Source organism: Mesoplodon bidens (assembly GCF_964165515.1).
Source record: "Mesoplodon bidens genome assembly, chromosome: 6".
Lineage (NCBI taxonomy): Eukaryota > Metazoa > Chordata > Mammalia > Artiodactyla > Ziphiidae > Mesoplodon > Mesoplodon bidens.
Window position 1 is genome coordinate 95,706,547 of NC_138162.1, and position 20,551 is coordinate 95,727,097.

The 20,551-nt window shown below is 50.4% G+C and overlaps 1 protein-coding gene across 9 annotated transcripts; it reads left to right on the top strand.

Annotated features, from left to right (window-relative positions):
- Positions 1-573: 573 nt before the first annotated feature.
- CARD19 (caspase recruitment domain family member 19) lies at positions 574-15,607 on the top strand. 9 transcript variants are annotated; one of them, XM_081238026.1, is made up of 7 exons: positions 649-738; positions 10,856-10,910; positions 11,689-11,908; positions 13,318-13,475; positions 14,672-14,731; positions 14,979-15,050; positions 15,341-15,607. In XM_081238026.1, the coding sequence occupies exons 3-7, from the start codon at positions 11,721-11,723 to the stop codon at positions 15,454-15,456; spliced, it is 594 nt and encodes a 197-aa protein (XP_081094152.1). In that variant the 5' UTR covers positions 649-738; positions 10,856-10,910; positions 11,689-11,720; the 3' UTR covers positions 15,457-15,607. The 9 variants fall into 9 exon arrangements, with proteins under 9 accessions (XP_081094156.1, XP_081094150.1, XP_081094155.1 ...); XM_081238024.1 differs by lacking the exon at positions 10,856-10,910 and having other exon boundaries at positions 598-738; XM_081238029.1 differs by lacking the exon at positions 10,856-10,910 and having other exon boundaries at positions 598-738; positions 11,689-11,831; positions 13,318-13,471.
- Positions 15,608-20,551: the final 4,944 nt, after the last annotated feature.

Consider the following 20,551-nt stretch of genomic DNA (forward strand, 5'->3'; position numbering starts at 1 on the left):
GCGGGACTCAAGAGTTGCGCGGCGACGTAGCTGGCGCCGGAGGGGGCGGGGCTAGAATGGGGGCGGTATTTAGAGTGGTCGCGGCGACGCCATCGACGCAGGCGGGGGCGGGGCCTTGTGGAAAAGGGCGGGGCTCAGGGATCTGGTGGTGACGTAGCCCAGGACAGCGCGGGCGGAACTCAGTGAGAGGCGGAGCTGAGAGTACCCCTTGCGGGCGGGAGCTAGGCTCCAGGCTTAAGGCTTCTGGAGGCCTAGTAACTGATGAGGACCGGGCTCAGCGAGGGGCGGGGCTCAAAGGCTGTGGCAGCGACAGAGCTAACGTCCGCGAGGGTGGGGCTCAGTGAGGGCGGGGCTCAGTGAGGGCGGGGTTTAGAGCTCTCGCGGTGACAGAGCCGATGCCCCGGGCGCTCGGAAGGCCGGGCCCAGTGAGGGGAGGGGCTAAGGGCTCGGCAGCGTTCGTAGCCCACGCGTTCGGAAGCGGGGCTCGAGTGAGGGAGAGGGATTTAGAGCCCTCGAGGCGACGCAGCCGACGCTATGGAGGGGGCCTATCGGGAAGGGGCGGGCTCAGTGAGGGCGGGGTTAGGGCTTAGCCGCGACGATGCCGGGGGCGGGGCTCATAGGGAAAGCGGGCGGTTGTCACAGGGGTCGACGGGCAGCGGACGGACAGCCAGGCGGACTGACGGCGGCAGGGGGACTGGCCGGGCCAGCTGGGTGCACGGCGTGCCGCCGCCATGACAGGTGAGAGCGGTCCGGGGTCGTGCCTGCCATTTGGGGACGGGCGCGCGGCCACGGTGGCCCATAGGGTCCGGGTGTCCCGATGCCGCACCAGGGTCCGCTCCTCGCGGCGGCGAGTGACCTTGCCCGTGACTGAGTGTCCTGTCGACGAGACGACGGCAGAGCGGCTCGCGGCCCGGGGCCGGGTTCTTTGGGGGCGAGGCCACGCCAGGTCCTGGAGGGTTCTTGGGGGCGGGGGCCATGGACAAGCCCTGGAGAGTTATGTTGGGCAAGGCCACGTCATGCCCTGGAGGCTTCTGAGCGTTGGGGGCCCCGCCTTGGAGGGTTCTGGACGGCGAGGCCAGGTGAGGCCCTAGAGGGTTCTTGGGGACAGAGGCTGGATCTGGGATGGTTCTGAGGCCAGGTCAGGCCATGGAAGGTTCTAGTGGGTGGGGGCCACGTCGTGGGTGGTTCCGGCAGGGCAGCGGCCAGTGCACGTCTGTAGGTGGGGAGATGCTGCATGGGCAGGTGGGAGAGGTAGGGTTGAGGCCTGACAATGGGAGGTGAAAGTAAAAATGATTCTACTGTGCTTCTATCAGGAAATACAGACACTCCATCCTCACAGCCACCTGAGGAGAATGCCCAACAGGTGGTGCATCCCTGGGCAGTGTGTGGTACCCATGGGACTCTGTGGTGCCTCCCAGGCTGCACCCCTTGCCCAGCGACAGGCCCAGGGGAATTGTGGACACCGACTCGGTCCCCGAAGGCTTTGTGCCCCATACTGAACTGCCCCAGTCTCTCCTTTTCCCAGGATGGGTTCTCCAGCCCAGCCATCCGCCAAGGGCCTCTCTAGAGTGGGGACCCACCCACCACCTTCCTGACCCTAACTGAGCAGGGTGACCCTTCTCTATGGACCTTTCCCTGTAGGAGAAGCTCCATGAGAGAGACAGGCTGGTGACAGAGCCCATGGCAGCATGGTCGGGCTGCTTCATGAGGTAGAAGTTACCTAGGGGTGGCCCACGGGGCCAGGGAGACCCCAGAAGTCCCTGTTCTCTCCCCAGAACTCACTGGAGTCCGAGCCTGAGTCCTGCACACAAATAGGATTTCATGGGCAGGAACCTGGTGATTTCCAGGACACCAGTGTCCCAGCCTTAGCCAGAGGAGACCCCAGCTGCTGTGCATTCCCCTGTCATCTCTCTGAATTCTTTTTATCTGTGACTGCTGTTTCTGAGTAGAGTTGACCCTTTGAACTGAGGTTTCAAATGTGAGGGTCCATTTATATGTGGATTTTTTTCCGATACATACTATAGTACTACATGACCCCAGGTTGGCTGAATCCTTGGATGCAAAATTATGGGTATGGAGGGCTGACTGTAAAGTAATGTGTGGATTTTCGACTGCTCAGGGATCTGCGCCCCCAACCGCTGCATATTGTTCCAGGGTCTGTTGTACCTACTGTGCACCTGGTCTTGCATCAGGTGCTTCCCATTCAGAACTGCTGTATGGGGAAAAGTGGAATATCTCTATGTGTGGATGAGGAAATAGTGTCAGGTTGGGCAGGTGCCCCAGACTGCTGGGGCAGTCAGTGGCAGAGCCAGGACTAGACCCTGCCCAGGCCCACCAATCCCCTTTCTCCCTGCCATCTCTGTGTTCTGGGCCTCTAGAGACCTCTTCCCTCAGAGCCCTTCATTTTTGGTATGGGGAACTGGGGCCCAGAGAGCACGGGCCTGGGAGGGTCAAATGGGCAGGCTTGCAAGGCTGCAGGCCTCAAGTTCCCGGCTCACTGTCTCCATGCACCAACAGGAACCTGCCTCGTGTTGGTTCTGGGGCCTCTACAAAGGGTTGCAGAGTGAGTGTGTGGGGCCTGATGCATCTGCTCAGGGCCAGCACTGGCCCAGTGTCACTGCAGCAATTGCTGTTGCTGCAGAACCAGTCCCTGCCTTGTGGTGTTCTGGGGAGTGCGCCATCTCAACTCCATGCCTGAGGCCAGGTTGGGCACTGGGACAGGAGGGGATTCTGGGAGATTCAATTTGGGAGGGGAGGTTGAGGTCCGAGCATCTGGACTTTGGTTGGGGTGGGGCGGCAGGGGAGCTCAGGAAGGTCTCTTGGCGGGAGGGCAGTGAGCATGAGTTAGCCAGGCGGAAACCACAGGGACAGGTATTCTTGTGCCAAGGGCGGGAATCCTGGGCAGTACACTGCAGTTGGGGGTTGCTGTGCAGGGATGGCTCAGGGGCCTGGGAGGCCCGGTGAGGGCAAGTGAGGCCAGCTCCCACAGGGCCTCTATTGCCAAGCCAGGCTAACAGATTGGTGGGGGGCGGGGGGTGTCCATGGTTGTGGTGCTGCCAGGAGGGCAAGATGATGGGGGAGGTAGGGCTTAGCAGAGGTTGCTGGTGAAGGCCTGGTGAATTTTATGCCAGAGCATTCCTCTTCCTTTGTCCTGTAAAAACTGTCTGGGACTGTTTATCAGCACTTGGGACCAAAGTGGTTTCCTTTCTTGTGCTTTCTCATGCCTCTGAATGGCTGCGTGGGTGTGGTTTATGTACATAGCTCACAGACCACAGGAAGCACAGTGCACAGCGGAGCCCAGAGCTTTGGCCCCCAGGCTATGCCATCGTGCCTGGCAGCTGCAGGCAATGGAGGCCCCACCTGGCTAGCAGCCTGCAGGGTAGGAGGAGCCACTGCAAGATGCTGGCCACCATCCACTGACAGCCCTTGCCCTTGAGCCTTGGACCTATGTCCATTCATTCCCAAACTCTTCAGTGAGTGCTTAGTGTGTGCTGGCGGTATGCACAGGTGCACACACTGGTAATGCTGGGCAAGACAGCCTATGGCTTGGCCAGGAACAGACATGATGCAGCTAATTGCATAGTTAATTAGTAGGTTGATTAGAGAGGCAGAAAATTTAGATGTCAGGAGTTGGCCCCAACACTGTGCTGTGCCTGGGTCCTGACCTCGATACATCACTCCCTAGCTGGCTGAGGTCTTAGGCAGGTCTTAGATGAGTCTACTCGTTGTGCTTCAGTTTCTTCTTCTGAAAATGGGGGTGGTAGTCATGCTTGTGTAGCAGAGCTGATGGAAGAATGATGATTATCTGTATGCCTAGAGCCCACAGAATGCCCAAGCATGGGGCACACTCCATGAACTATGGCCAATGTTAACTCTTTAATCAGAGAGGTTGCAGGTGCTGAAGCCAGGTGGCCAGGAGGGTCCTGCCGTATGGTGGTGGCAGGTCTCTCTGCATCCCTGTCCATGGCTTCTTCGCCAAGTTGGAGCTGCTGACAAGTCCATTTTCAAGGTTGACTTTCAGAGGCTCGGAGAATCAGAAGTTAGAAATTCATATTCTGGGGGAGAAAAGACCATCCAGGATGAGGAGAGAGAGATGAGAAAGACAGTCTGTTGAGTTGGCCCCGTGGAAGAAATCAGGGAGGAGGCCCCACTTGTTCCACCTCAATGACCCTATTTTAAAAAGATCAACATTATTGAGGTAGTATTTACTTACAAATACACTCATTTTTAGTGAATAATTTTACAAGTTTTGACTAATGAATGCACCCATGGAACAACCAGCCCAGGCCTAATCAAGACAGAACATTTCTATCACTCTAGAAAGTTCCTTCATGCTCCTTTCCAGGGAACCCCACCCACTCCAAGAATTCATCTGCTTTCTGTGACTCTCCTTTTCTTTCTTTAAAATTCAGGTACAGAATTTCCAAGTAGGATTTCTTTTTAATTAATAGATTTTCTTTTTAGAACATATTTAGTTTACAGAAAATTAAGCAGATAGCACAGAGGGTCCCCACACCCCATTTCCCGTATTATTAACATCCTGCATTTGTGTGGTATGTTTGTTGCACTTAATGAACCAATATTGATAGAATATTGATAACTTTAGGTATTACTAACTAAAGTTCTTGTGCTGTATATTGCATGAGTTTTGAAAACTTCGTAATGTCCTGTGTCCACCATTACAGTATCATACAAGTAGTTTTACCTGGCTAAAAATCTGTACTCTATGTATTTATCCCTCCCTCTTCCCTAACCCTTGGCAACCACTGATCTTTTGACTGTTCTCCATCGTTTTGCATTTTCTGGAATATCATATACTTGGGATCATATAGTATATAGCCTCTTCAAATTGGCTTCTTTAACCTTTAGCAAAATGCATCTAAGTTTCCTCCATGTCTTTTTGTGACTTCATAGGTCTTTTTATCACTGAATTATATTCCATTGTAACTTACTAAACTGAACCACAGTTTAATATATTATCCATTCACCTTTATATGTACGTATGTGGTAAAATATACAGAACATAAAATTTACCATTTTAACCATTTCAGTGGCATTAAATACATCCACGATGTTGTGAAGCTGTCACCACTGTGCATTTCCAGAACTTTTCGTCCTCCCAAAGAGAAACTCTATGCCCATTAAACAATAACTCCCCTTTCCCCCCTACCCTCAGCTCCTGGTAATCACTGTTCTACTTTCCGTCTTTAGAATTTGCTTATTCTAGATAGTTCATGTAAGTGGAATCATACAACGTTTGTCCTTTTGTGTCTGACTTATTTCCCTTAGCATAATATTTTCACAGTCATCCATGTTGTCAAATCCATGTACTAAAATTCTGTCCCTTTTACGGTTGTATAATATTCCATTGTATGTATACCACATTTTGTCTCTCTGTTCATCTGTCCGTGGACACTTGGGTTGTTTTTACCTTTTGGCTTTTGTGAATAATGCTACTCTGAACTTGGTGTGCACATACCTGTTTGAGTCCCTGCTTTCAGTTCTTTTGAGTGTATACCCGGGAATGAAATTGCTGAAGTATTCGTTTAACTTTTTGAGGAATAGCCATACTGTTTTCCATGGTGGCCACACCATTTTACATGCCCACCAGTAATGCATGAGAGTTCCAGTTTCTCCTCATCCTCATATTCATATTCCCTCTCTCTCCGTGTATTTATTTTACCTTAATGTGTATGAAGTGGTATCTCATTGTAGTTTGATTTGCATTTCCCTAATGACTAGTGATGTTGAGCATCTTTTCATATGCTTAGTAGTCATTTGTACATCTTCTTCGGAGAAATATCTATGCAAGTCTTTTGCTCATTTTTGTATTGGTTACTTTATAAGATTTTTTTTTTTTTTTTTTTTTTTGCGGTTCGCGGGCCTCTGGCTCTCACTGTTGTGGCCTCTCCCGTTGTGGAGCACAGGCTCCGGATGCACAGGCTCAGCGGCCATGGCTCACAGGCCCAGCCGCTCCGTGGCATGTGGGATCTTCCCGGACCGGGGCACGAACCCATGTCCCCTGCATCGGCAGGCGGACTCTCAACCACTGCGCCACCAGGGAAGCCCTATAAGATTTTTTGTTGTTGTTGTGTTATAGGAGTTCTTTTTATCTTCTCTCTCTATATATATTAATGCCTAATCAGATATATACTTTGCAAATACTCCCATTCTGTGCGTTGTCTTCACTCTTTTTTTTTCCCACTCAAAATAGGGTTTATTTCTGGACTTTCTAGTCTATTACATTGGTCTATATTAGTCTGTCCTTATGTCGGTACCACAGCTTTGATTCTTGTAGCTTTGTGGTAAATTTTGAAATCAGGAAATATGAATCATCCACCTTCTTTCCTTTTCAGGATTGTTTTGGCCATAAAAGTCCTTTGAGATTCCATATTAATTTTAGGATGAAAAGCAAAAACATGTATTGAGGTTTGGATAGGGATTACGTTGAATTCCTAGATTACTCTGGGTAGTGTTGTCATCCTCACAATATTAAGTCTTCCAACCCATGAACATGGGATGTGTCTTTCCATTTATTTGTGTCTTTTAAAATTTCTTTTAGCAATGTTTTGTAGATTTAGTGTCCAAGTCTTCCACATCCTTGGTTAAATTTATTTCTAAGTATTTTCTTCTTTTTTTTAAGTTTTTTAATTGACATATAGTTAATTTGCAGTGTATGTTAGTTTCAAGTGTACAGCAAAGTGATTTAGTTATACATATGTACATACATATACATATATTTTTTTTCAGATTCTTTTATGTTATTCGTTGTTACACGATATTGAGTATAGTTTCCTGTGCTATGCAGTGGGTCCTTGTTGTTTATCTATTTTATATATGGTGGTGTGTATATGTTAATCCCAGACTCCTAATTTATCCCCCCCATTCCCTTTGGTAACCATACATTTTCTATGTCTGTGAGTCTATTTCTGTGTTGTAAATAAGCTCATTTGTGTCATTTTTTTAGATTCCACATATAACTGTGATATCACATGATATTTGTCTTTGTCTGACTTACTTTACTTAATATGATAATTTCTAGGTCCAACCATATTGCTGCAAATGGCATTATTTCATTCTTTTTTACGGTTGAGTAATATTGTATTGTGTATATATATATACCACATCTTCTTTATTCGTTCATCTGTCAGTGGACATTTAGCCTGCTTCCATGTCTTGGCTCTTGTAAATAGTGCTGCTATGAACATTGGGTTGCAAACTAGAGTTTTCTCCGGATATATGCTCAGGAGTAGAATTGCAGGATCATATGGTAACTTTATTTTTAGAGTTTGAGAAGGATTGGTATTAGTTCTTTAAATGTTTGGTAGAATTCTCCAGTGAAGCCATCTGATTCTGGGCTATTTGTTGAGACCATTTTAACTACTGATTGAATCTCCTTATTAGTAATAGGTCCTTTCAGATTTTCTGTTTCTTCATGATTCAGCTTTGGTAGATTGTGTGTTTTTAGGAATTTGTCCATTTTATCTAGGTTGTCCAAGTTGTTGGTATAAATGTCCACAGTATTCTTTTATAATCCTTTTTATTTCTGTAAAATTCATAGTAATATTTCTGATATTAGTAATTTGAATCTCCTCTCTTTTTTTCTTTGTTAATCTAGCTAAAGGTTTGCCAATTTTGTTGCTCTTTCTGGAACCAACTTTTGGTTTTGTTTTTCTATTTTTCTATTGTTTTTCTATTTCATTTATCTTCACTCTAATCTTTATCATTTGCATCCTTCTATGAGCTTTGGGTTTAGTTTGCTTTTCCTTTTCTAGTTCCTTAAGATGTAACATTAGGTTATTGATCTGAGATCTTCTATTTTAGTATGTGCATTTACAGCTGTAAATTTTCCTGTCAGTACTGCTTTCACTGCATCCCTTAAATTTTGGTATGCTGTATTTTTATTTTCATTTTTCTCAAAGTATTTTCTGATTTCTCTTGTGGTTTTCTCTTTGATGCATTTGTTGTTTAATGTTCACATAATTGTGAATTTTCCAGTTTTCCTACTGTTATTGATTTCTAGCTTTATTCCATGTGATCAGAAAAGATCCTTTTATTATGTCAATCCTTTAAAATATATTAAGACACATTTTGTGGTTAACTGTGTTTTGTGGTCTATTTTGGATAATGTTCCCTTGTGCACTTGAGAAGAGTGTATATTCTGTTATTGTTGGGTGGAGTGTTGTGTCTATGTCTGTTAGGTATCATTAGTTTATGGGGCTGTTCACATCCTCTATTGCCTTATTGATCTTCTGTCTGGTTATTCTATTATTGAAAGTGGTCTGTTGAAGTCTCCAGCTATTATCATAAAGCTTTCTATTTCTCCCTTCAATTCTGCCAGTGTTTGCTTTAAATATTTTGGGGCTCTGATATTTGGTGCATATATGTTCTAACTTCTTGGTGATTGATCACTTTATTAATATATAATGTACTTCTTTGTCTCATAACAGCTTTTGCCTTAAAGTCTATTTTTTTCCTCATATTAGTATAGCAATGTAAATTCTCTTTTGGTTACTATTTGTATGGAATATCTTGTTCCATTCTTTCACCTTCAACCTTTTTCTGTCTTTAGACCTAAAGTGAGTCTTTTGAAGACGGTATATAGTTAAATCATGTTTTTTAAATCCTGAGAGGAAAAAATTCTGTTTCTCCAGTACTCTTACATACAGCGCTTATATTTCTCAATACTTCTGACACTTCCGGTTATGGAATGTGTGGGTTTTTTCCCCTACCAAGCAATTTTCCAGTTCTTTGGTGGACACCAACTGGGAGTCCTATAATTTAATTCAATTCTGACACCATCTATCCAGAGATAGTGTCAGATCCCATAGGTTAACTTTAGGCTCAGTCCCACGAGATTGCTCCCACTTGAGATGCCAATCATGAATCCAGGTTGTCACCTGTGCTTCTAACTGACTGGCTATAAATCAGAGTTCCCATGACCCTCTCCTTGTGACCCTATTTGCTAGAATAGTTCACAGAGCTCAGGAAAGCACTATTGCTAGTTTGTTACAAAGGATATTTCAAGGATACAAATGAGCATCCGGATGGAAAAGATGCATAGGGCAAAGCATGTGAGAAGCAAAGCATGGAAGCTCCATGCTCTTCCCAGGCAGGCCACCCTCTCAGCACCTCCACATATTCAGTAACTTAGAGTGCTCCAAACCCCATTTTTGGGGGGTTTTATGCAGGCTTCCTTAGGTAGGCATGACTGATTAAATCATTGGCTACTGGTGATTGATTGAACCTCCAGCCCCTCTCCCCTCCCCAGACATTGCAGGGGGAAGTGAGATGGGGAGGACTGAAAGTTCCACCCCTCAAATTACGTGGTTGGTTCCACTGGCAATCAGCTCCCACCCTGTGGTTATTTAGGGGCTTTCGCAAAATCACCTCATTAATACAGAGTCAGATGAGGTTGGAAGGGGCTTGTTTTTATTTATTTATTATTTATTTATTTTTTAAATTTTTTTTAATTTTTTTATTTTTTGCTTTATAACAAATTTAATCAGTTATACATATACATATGTTCCCATATCCCCTCCCTTTTGCGTCTCCCTCCCACCCTCCCTATCCCACCCCTCCAGGCGGTCACAAAGCACCGAGCTGATCTCCCTGTGCTATGCGGCTGCTTCCCACTAGCTATCTACCTCACGTTTGGTAGTGTATATATGTCCATGCCGCTCTTTCACTTTGTCACAGCTTACCCTTCCCCCTCCCCATATCCTCAAATACATTCTCTAGTAGGTCTGTGTCTTTATTCCTGTCTTACCCCTATGTTCTTCATGACATTTTTTTCTTAAATTCCATATATATGTGTCAGCATACAGTATTTGTCTTTCTCTTTCTGACTTACTTCACTCTGTATGACAGACTCTAGGTCCATCCACCTCATTACAAATAGCTCAATTTCATTTCTTTTTATGGCTGAGTAATATTCCATTGTATATATGTGCCACATCTTCTTTATCCATTCATCCGATGATGGACACTTAGGTTGTTTCCATCTCCGGGCTATTGTAAATAGGGCTGCTAGTTTTGATTTGCATTTCTCTACTGAGTAAAGATGTTGAGCATCCTTTCATCTGTTTGTTGGCAGTCTGTATATCTTCTGTGGAGAAATGTCTATTTAGGTCTTCTGCCCATTTTTGGATTGGGTTGTTTGTTTTTTTGTTATTGAGATGCATGAGCTGCTTATAAATTTTGGAGATTAATCCTTTGTCAGTTGCTTCATTTGCAAATATTTTCTCCCATTCTGAGGGTTGTCTTTTGGTCTTGGTTATGGTTTCCTTTGCTGTGCAAAAGCTTTTAAGTTTCATTAGGTCCCATGTGTTTATTTTTGTCTTTCGCAAAATCACCTCATTAATACAGAGTCAGATGAGGTTGGAAGGGGCTTGTTATGAGTAGCAAAAGATATCCTTTCACCTTCACAGCTCTCATCACTTAGGAAATTCCTTGGGTTTTAGAAACTGTGTGCCAGGAATTGGGACAAAGGCCAAATATATATTTCTTATTATAAATCATGATACTACAAATCCACTTTGCTAATCTGTGTCTTTTGATTAGAGAGTTTAATCCATTTACATTTAAAGCAATTACTGATAAGGGATAACTTGTTTCTGCCTTTTTGCTGTTTGTTTTCTGTATGTCTCGTAGCTTTTTTTCCCTTCATTTCTTCCCTTCTTTTGTGTTGATTTTCTGTAGTAACACATTTTGATTTCCCTTTGTGTATATTCTATGGACATTTTCTTTGTGGTTACCATGAGGATTATACATAATACCCTAAAGTTACAGCTATCTAATTTGAATTGATACCAACTTAACTTCAGTCACATACAAAAACTCTCCTCCTATACAGCTCTGCCTACCCCCCATCCCCTGGGTCCACCAGGAAACAGGACAAGCTGCCACAGGTAGGTAAGGTGGTGCACTTGTTCAGGCAGCTAGTGCTGCAGGAACTTGGGACCCTCCCTCAGAGATTCAGATATTTCTTTGTCAACTGCCCACCAACCTCTCCCCACTCCTTGCCTTTAAAGACTTGTCATTCTAAGGGACATTCTTAATGGGAAAGATAGTGCAACAGTGATGCTTTAATGGTGATTCTGAAAGAAAAATCAAAAGAAAAGGCATTCCCTAGCCTCCTGGGCAGCAAGCATGCTGGTCTGCTGTTGGTGGCAGCTTCTCAAGGCCTTGCAGATACACTGTGTCTGGTGGCCATGCCAGCACAGGCCACTCCAATCAACAACAGCGATTGTAGGAGCTTCGAGATTGGGCCTTCTCCAGGCTGCCCGTGCCCTTCCTCGGGCCTGGCTATATCCAGAGGGCACTGAGGGGGCCCAACAGACAGCAGATTCTTCGCCCTTCTGAGTTTTTTTGCGATAAGCTCTCAGGCATAAGAGATAGGAGCCAGAGGCTCTGCTCTGCTTTTGAGCACTCTGAACCTTTATCACTGCACCCACCCACCCCACTTTCTGGCAAGGGTGTTGGCGTGACATGGGGGAACTCTGAGCTGTGCATGAGCTGGGATGTCAGCAGTTGTCCAGATGCTTGCAGCTGGTACACCTCTCGGCGGGCCCGGGGACCTCGCTGCGAGGGGTCCCTGCCATGACTGCATCATGGTGTGTGGGTCTCGCCACCCCCTTTTTGGGCTGAGCTGGCTCATTCCCTCTGTGTTCTCTGCTTCTGTTTCAGAGCAGACCTACTGTGACCGCCTGGTCCAGGACATGCCTTTCCTCACAGGCCTTGGGCGCCTGAGTGAGCAGCAGGTGGACAGGATTATCCTCCAGCTGAACCGCTACTACCCCCAGATCCTCAGCAACAAGGATGCAGAAAAGGTGCCAGGGAACCTGAGGCTGCTTTCCCATCCCTTCCTCTCTGGGCTGGGAGAAGCGGGGGGCAGGACAGCTTGGAGGTGAAAACCTGTCTCCTTCGGGTGACCTTGGGCCCAGAACATCAGCTCTTTGAGCCTTAGTCTCTTTATATGTCATCAGGCCTTCTGGCCCCTTCCAGAGATGCTGGGAGGATCACAGGAGACGTGTGATAACATGCCACAACATGAGACAAACCTGGGAGGGGGAACAGGGGGAGTGCTGGGGTGGGAGGGGATCAGGGATACCAGACAGGCCCTACCCAGTGCCATAGGGCTCTTCACTCTGCATCTTCCAAAAGTTCAAAGTGGGCAAACATTTTGGGTGTAATCTGGCCCATCCTATTCAAGGACACTGGGTTAGAGTGGGTGCTCCTTGCTCGCCCCACCCACTTCTCTGGCTCCCCCGTGGGGCTGGGGGTGGGTGCTAGAGACCAGCCGGTGCTTTGAGGTGCAGGACCTGCCTCCCATCTGGGTGACTGAGTGAGCCCTTCTCCTCTTGGAGCTGAGCTTCCTGTCTTGGCACAGGGTAACACTGCCACCATGTGCAGGGCTATTTGGAGGGTTGGGGTCTCTCCTAGGGACAGGTGAGATTGATCCTCAAGAGAACTAGAATCAACACGGACCCTGCTGCTGGCCCAGCTGCTTCTTAAGTTACAGAAGTAGTACAGTGAGTTAAAAGTAGGGGCTCAAATTTATATCTTGTAATTAAAAGTCGAATACACATTCATTGCAAAAAACAATTTGAAAAGCTCAGATGTTTACATGAGAAGAAGGAAACTCCTCCACACACAAAACTACAGTTCCTTTCCTCATAGGTACCCATGGCTTCTGCTGCACATCTGCCTTTGCTTTGCAGTTTCTGTACCTTTGTGGTTTGACTCTAGTTCCTTGTAGCATGGTACATCACCACCAGGTGGCAGCACCGAGCCATGGCCTCTAGGTTCTAGGGGTCAATGCCAAGTACCCTGTCCATTGACCTTTACAACCACATATTTTTCAGTCAACCACATCAAAAAAGCCACTGTTTTTTTCTTCTTAACCCTTGATTTATTTTTTAAAACTTGAATTACATTCCTGTAGAGTGTAAACTACTAGAAATTATCATTACCTCAGAGATTCCCTGTAATGACCCTACCATGTGCGTTTGTTATTCCCTTTTTTACAAATGGGAAAACCAAGTCAGCAAGCCACTAAGTTTCCACACTTGGAATAACGTCACCGCCATCTTTCTTGCTGACCTGTCCTGGCCTCCAGTGGGAGTGCAAGGCTTAGTGGCCATGCAGCACAGTCTTGGGTGCCACGTGGGAGTGCGTGAGGCTGTGGTAGCAATTGCTACCTCCCCGTGCGTGTTCCAAGCCTAGATGGTATCACAGCCTTTGAGGAAGCCGGGGCTGGGTGCCGAGCCCAGAGTGCTCCAGCCTGACCTTGTCTTGTGCCCCTTCCTCCTCCAGTTCCGGAACCCCAAGGTATCTCTGCGAGTGCGTCTCTGTGACCTCTTGGGCCACCTGCAGCGGAGCGGTGAGCGGGACTGCCAGGAGTTCTACCGGGCCCTGTACATCCATGCCCAGCCCCTGCACAGCTGCCTGCCCAGCCGGCACGCCCTGCGTAAGTGCGTGTCCCAGTCCCCAGGCCTCGGCATCTTCTTGTTCAGCCCTTCACCAGAGACTGCCCTCTGGTTGCATCTTGTGTGGCCCTCAGAGTATTTCAGACAATATAGATGTTTCGGTCTCCACGTCTCCCTCTCTCTGTCTCTGTCTCTCTGTCCCTCTGTCTCCCTTTTTCTTGTGCCAATTTTTACACAAAAGGTAGCATCTCTTGCGTGCAGCTCTGCCCTTCCCTCTGTAATCTAATGAATCTGGGAACCCTTACACTTCTGATCAGAAATAGCTCACGGCTGTAGGCTGTACCAGCCTTGAGTGAACTGACCCCCCCAACCCCCACGACGCAGGTTGCGTCCACTTTCGCCCAGGTAGATCCTCATGGCATGGCTGTTCCTGTAGAACAGTGTCTGACACAGATGGCTGGTCCAAGACACATGTGTTTTGGTTTAGAGGGTCTGGCCTGTGGGCCCGGGAGGCTTGTGAGCCCCGAGGGGTCCTCTGAGCTGCCAGGTTGGGTGCAGGGAAGGTACAAGCGGGATGGCAGCTCAGTCCTGAGGCCTCTGCACCCAGGTCCCCAGGAGGAGTGGCTACTGTCCCTCAGTCCTCGGATGAGAGCCTGGAGGCCGGGAGGGAAGAGGTGACTCACCTGAGGCCACTTGGCTGGACCTGGGGCTAGTGTCCCTGGCCCCAAGGACAGGCTGGCAGGACTGGGCCCTGAGTTCCAGCATGGGACGGTCCTGTCACCACAGGTCAGGACCACACAGCCTTCCTGGAGTCAAATACCTACCAGGGTGCCCTCAGGGCTCTCTGGCAGCTGGCTGGTTAGGGGGAGCCCCAGTGGGGTCTGGGGAAAGAGAAAGAGCGCCCTGCCCTCACATCAACATCATCAGACTTTGGACAGACAGGTGTTTGCGCTGTGTTTGGTGCCTTGTGGTTGCCAGGGAACAATGAACCCCCTATTCCATGGTCCTCAAGTTCTCATGAATTGGACAAAAGGAGAAGACACAAAACTGTGTAGGGTTCCCTCCCTGGTGCTGACTCCCCCCCAAACACAGCCTGGAGGGCTTAGCGCCGGCACAACCTGAGGGGCCCGGGTGGTCTGGGGGAGGGGGCTCGACAGCCCTCTTGGTTTCCCGAGGGTGGGGCAACCACCTTACCCTCTGGCCCACCCATGACTAACTGCACCCTGTGATTTTGTTTCCAGAGAACTCAGATTGCACAGAGCTAGACTCGGGCACCGCAGGCCGTGAGCTCAGTGACAGGGGTAACCGCCTCCCACGTCCCTTTTCTCTGTTCCCCAACCCAGGGCTCCATCTCTGCCTTGGGGGCTTCTCCATTCCAAGTCGGGTTCCGTTCCTGGCTTCCTGTTGGACAGACCCCCTCAGGGTGCTCACTGGGTGCGTCCCTGCCCAGCTGACCCCAGCACAGGGTGTGCGCCTGTCCCTCGAGGCCTCTGGACCCCTCCCCGCCCTCCTGGGCTCGAGGAGCTGCTCACGTGCGTTTCTCCCCAGGACCCGTGGCCTTCCTGACCTGTCTCGGCCTGGCCGCAGGGCTGGCACTCCTCATCTACTGCTGCCCCCAAGGTGGGTGCTGCCTGGCCAAGCCTCAGCCCAGTCCTCTCCAGACCATGGGGCGGAGCCCTGCCGGATGGACGGAGGCCTACACCTGAGGCCCCCTACTTGTGGCCCAGCGTGGCAGTCCTACGGTTCCTTTCCTGCCATGCTGACCTTGTCGAGGTCCTGTGTGGGGAGCCAGTGCCAAGCAGGCCCACTCGGCATGGGGACCTCACATCACTCAGGTGTGGGGCTGGCGATGCCATGAGGCTGAGAAAAGGCGCCTTCTCGATGGGTTCTGAGACCCCCTTGTCTTCCAGACCCCAAGGTGCTGCCAGGGGCCCGGCGTGTCCTGGGCTTCTCCCCTGTCATCGTCGACAGGCACGTCAGCCGCTTCCTGCTGGCCTTCCTCACAGATGACCTGGGGGGGCTCTGACCGATCCCATCCCTGCCCGCCTTGGCTGCTTGCTGCCCTGGGGCTGGCTTGCTTTTCTAAGTGTTGATTTCTCACTGTGTATAACTTATGTAACAAGCACTTTACCTTCACTGTACAAAGGTGCTCAACAATATAAAATGTTTGAGTCTTATCCCTTCTCTCAGGAGTGTTTTCTAGATGATTCCAACACAAGACATGACAGTATGTCTAGTTGGGGCTGACCCTGTGGGCTCTTGGCTTCCCGAGTCCAACCCAAGACCCAGGTCCTCCTCAGTCCGCCTTCTCAGACCCCTGTGGGCCTGGGCCTCACCCCTCCATGTGGGCTACCTGCCCCAGATGACCCCTGCTGTGTCCCCCAGTGCCCACCTCCTGATATCCCCTGCCACGTGTTCCCTTCCCTCCCTCCCTGGCCACCTTCCACTGCTTCTCTCCAGAACTCCCTACCTTGAACCCCTCCTGCCATCCCCTGCCTGGGTGTTGTTGGTCCCCATACCTGCCCCTGCCCATCTTCCCTCCTTCCCCAGCCCTCAGCCCCAGGTGGGGAGGATGGACGGGGCCCACTGGGCTGCTCTGTTACCCGAGCCCTGGGCCATGGAGGGGCGCCAGCCAAATGCCTCATGATACCTAGTGCCAGTATGTTAATTTGATTCCTCTTAGCAGCCCCAGGAGGTGGGCTGCTGTCCCTGCTTTCCTGATGAAGAATCTAAGACTGAAAGGAGAGATCACTCAGCCAGGACGGGGGTGGGGGGGACCCAGTGCATGAGGGGCTCCACCACCATCTTCATTCCCTTCCTGTGACATGTCCCAAGGAGATACCCCCTCCCCTATCATCCCCCTTGTCTCTGTCCAGTCACCAGAGCCAACACCCAGATCCTGGGCCCTCGAGGCCCCTCATACTACTATCCTGGAAATGGAGCCCTCCGCCCCTGGGAGGCGATGACCTGCGCTTGGCGGGTCTGGGGAGGGTTCAGTTGACACAGATATGGTCAGAGCCTAGAAATGAACACAAAGTCTTGTCCCTGATCCCAGGTGGAGAGGAGGTTGAGACAGAAAAAAAAGAGTCCACAAAAACTTCTGGAACTGGGCTTCCCTGGTGGCGCAGCGGTTAAGAGTCCGCCTGCCAATGCAGGGGACACAGGTTCGTGCCCCGGTTCGGGAAGATCCCACATTCCGCGGAGTGGCTGGGCCCGTGAGCCACGGCCGCTGAGCCTGCACGTCCAGAGCCTGTGCTCCGCAACGGGAGAGGCCACAACAGTGAGAGGCCCGCGTAACTGCAAAAAAAAAAAAAAAAAAAAAAAAAAAAACTTCTAGAACTTTTAGAGATGAAAAATGTAATTGTACCATCTGAAGTCTTGGGCTCTGGCTCCTCACGCCCTGCCCCAACAGCCTGGGGTTTGGCCATACCCGAGCACCTTGTCCTCCTCAGAGTTGAGCCCCTGTATTTGTCTTGGGGACATGGGCCTGTCCCCTTGACCAGGGTGTTTGTACCTATTTGTCTCACCTGCCGGCCTCAGGCTCAGGATCTTGTCATGGAAATGTCCCTCGTGGACACAAGAGGGTGAGTGTACACGTCCAAGAGGGTGCTCTGTCTTTGGCTCTGGGGGCCCTGTGAGCCAAGTCCCCAGTGCCTACCACCCTTCTGCAGGCTGTGGTTGTCTGGCACCTGTCTTTTATGTGGACCCCTGTCACCACCCTCATTACTGATGAGGGAGCTGAAGCTCAGAGCCCAGGACCACACAGCTGCCAAGAGTGCCCTCCCCGCACACGTGCACGTGCACACACAGGCATACACATACATGCACACATACACGAAAAGTGTGCACATGTACACGTGCACAGTGCTCAGATACACACGTGCACCGCGCTAGGCATGGGCTGCCAGGGCCTGGGCCTGGCCCCTGCTGGGCTCCTCTCCCCATTGCCCCCACCCCGTCAGCTCTTCCCTCTCCAGCCTCTTTGGGGAAACAGAAGTATGTTTGTCAACCCAAGAATCATCATGAGCTTGCATTTTCCATAGGGGGTTTCCGGAGGAACCCACAGCCTGACCCCAGGAATGACGCTACCATTGGGCCCCCAGGAGGGGTTCCACTCCCAGGTTTTAGTCTCTCAGAGCATGTGGGAAGGAAACAAGATGGGAGGCAGAGGAATCAGCTTCAGCACATGGTCTCTGGCTGATTCATTCAGCCAGCTCGTGGGCTAGTTCACTCATTTGCATGCCCAGCCATTAAAGTGAGGGCCAGGGCAAGGGAGAGCCAGGCATAGGAGCTCTCCTTTCTGCTCTGAAGCCTGGAACAGTGCAGCTTCCCACTCGCTCCTCCACCTCTGCACTGCAGGCTGTGGGTGTGTGTCTCCAAATTCTGAGCCTTAGTTTACCCATCTGTAAAAAGGGACACAACCTTGGGACCCCTCCTTGAGCATGGATATCCTGAGCTGGATAGCACTGCTCCAGGTACTGTTCTCTGGAAATTGCTTCGCGAATTTACCACTTTGCTGGAAGGCATAGCTAATGCATGTTCTCTCTGGGACAGACTCCCATTGGGTGAAAGGAGTGCAATTGCCAGTGCTCAGTGGGGAGGACACAGGTGCCACCCTGAGCTGAATGGGCTGAACGGATCCCCCAATGGCTGTGCCCCACGTGAAGGTTCCTCTTGGTCTTGTTCAGGGTCCAGGGTTAGGGGTGCTGTGAACGTGCCCACTCCCTTCCAGCCTTCTCAGGGCTGTGAATGTGCACCGCACTCCAGGTCTCTTGCAGACAGTTCCCCATGTAAACTGGCTCTTACTGCTGCAGAGACTGACTGGAGGCCCCTTTCCCAATTGGCCAGCCAGACCAGGGTACTAGTCCCTGCACCTGCTCTGGACTCTGAGCTCAGAAGGTGGCAGGGGTTCTCGAGGTCAGCAGACCCCTGAGGCCCAGCCCAGCATGTCCTGTCCAGTCTGCAGCCCCTCCATCCAATGAGAGCGAGCAAGATTCTGATTCCGGGGGTAACTGCTTCCTGGGCAGATGCCTGGGGTACTCTTGATGCTTGTCCTGCTCTCTGACAGACACGCTTGGGTCAAAGTGACACATGCCCGGTGAAAGTGACAGACACAACTAGGTAAAGGGCACTACTGGGTGAAGGTGACAGACGCCTGACTGTAGGTGATAGAGACATCTGGGTAAAAGTAAATGAGGCCACTGTGTGAAGGGTGCAGGCGGAGCAAACACTGAATAAGCCAGTGCCTTGATCTCAGCCTTCCAACCTCCTGAAATAAATGTTGTTTATACGGCACCCAATCTGTGGCCTTTGTTATAGCAGCCCCGAACTAAGACAGCACCTTTGAGGGAACATCCCAGAGACAGGCCCCACAGGCCTGTGGCAGGGAAGTCCTGGGTACTGTCCAGCCCCCGAGACCTGTGAGACCCTGTGGCAGGGTTCCATCCCCTGAGCGAGGGGCGGTGAGTGGCTGTCCCAGGTCTCAGGACCCGTCTGGTGAGCTGTTATAGTCCAGGACACCTATTCCCTTGGCTTGAGTTGGGCTACTTCTTGTGACTGCTGACTTTCTCCTTCCATCCATGACCTTCCAAGGCCTTGCCCTGGAGGTCCAAAGCGGCCCCCGAGCTCAGGCTGTTCTTGGACCCTTTCGTGGATCCCCGCCTCAACGGCCCCTTCCCCGACTGTGCCTGGACTCCGTGCCTGCAGCTGAAGTCTGCGACAACAGCCCAGACCAGCAGCCAGGCCCCTCTGCCATCTGCCTGCCCCTGGCTGGTTGCTGCCATACAATGCCTCCGCTCCTGGGCTGGGACTGAGGGATGTAGAACAATGGGGCATCCATGTCTAGGCACAGTGCCTCCCTGCATGAGGCCACGCCCTGCCAACCACCTTGTCAGTCAGTGACCATGACCCGGAATGAATTAAGTCCATCCGGGTGTGAAAGACACCATGGGCCGCAGTCTCCCCTGCTGGCCCCCTGACCCACTGTCCCCCGTCCCCACCCCCATACCTCAACAACTGGAACTGCCCATGATCCATGCCTCTGCACCTTTGCACGTGCTGTTCCCTCGGCTGGAACACTCTTCACTAACCATCCGCCCTCCACCCCCCATCTACTTACTCAACCTGGGTCTTATGTAAAATGCCATCTCCACCAGGAGAGTCCCCCCAAAACTCTAGGAAGAAAAGAGTAGTTCCTCATCCCGGCTACCACAGTGCTGGGATGACTGTCCCATCTCCAGTCTGCCTGGGGTGGGGAAGAACTCCCATGTGTAGGGAGAGGAATGAGGGAGGGTGTGAGGAGGACGGGAGGGATGGAAGTGATGCGGGCATTTGGGAGAAGTGTGTCTGTGAGGAAGGAGGTGTGTGTGTGAAGAGCAGTGGATCTGTGATGCAGGGAGTTAGGGCCCTAGATACTCTTGCCAGCAGTGATGTGGTTCAGGCCGGGGGAGGTCACAGGCTGGTGTTTGTGGAACCGGAAATGCAACGGCAATTTGCACAATGCAGGGTTTCCCTCTGGGGAGAGGACACAGGGTCCAGGTGGGGGTGCTGACACTGTTGGAATCCGGGGTTGTTATATCCAGTTCCTGCCAGGTCGGTGCTCTGTGGACTATCTCAGAGAAGATACTGCTCACCCTGTGCCTCCAAAACCTCTGCATAAACCCCAGGCCTGACCAAGCTCTGGGTCAGGTCCCTGCTGTATGGGCTCTGGGACCCCAGTCTTGTAGACTGGATGGAGGTTTGGGAGCACGGAGCAGGGGCCCTTCCTCATCGCTGGCCACGTGGCAGCTGGGACCTCAATTCTTATTCCACCTGGAGGCAGGACTGGAGCCCCATCTCCCTTCTGAGGACACCAAGGGCTGGGGCAGGGCCTAGGGGGCATTGCTGCCATGGGGCATCTTCCCTGGGCCACACACAGGTCCAGCAGCTTAGCTTAGTTTCCCATGAAATAAATACTTGAGAGAAAGGGAAGAAAAACGTTAAAACATTCAGCTCCCTGATTTTTTTTTTTTTTTTTTTTTTTTCTTTTTGTGGTATATGGGCCTGTCATTGTTGTGGCCCTTCCCATTACGGAGCACAAGCTCTGGACGCGCAGGCTCAGCAGCACATGACTCACGGGCCCA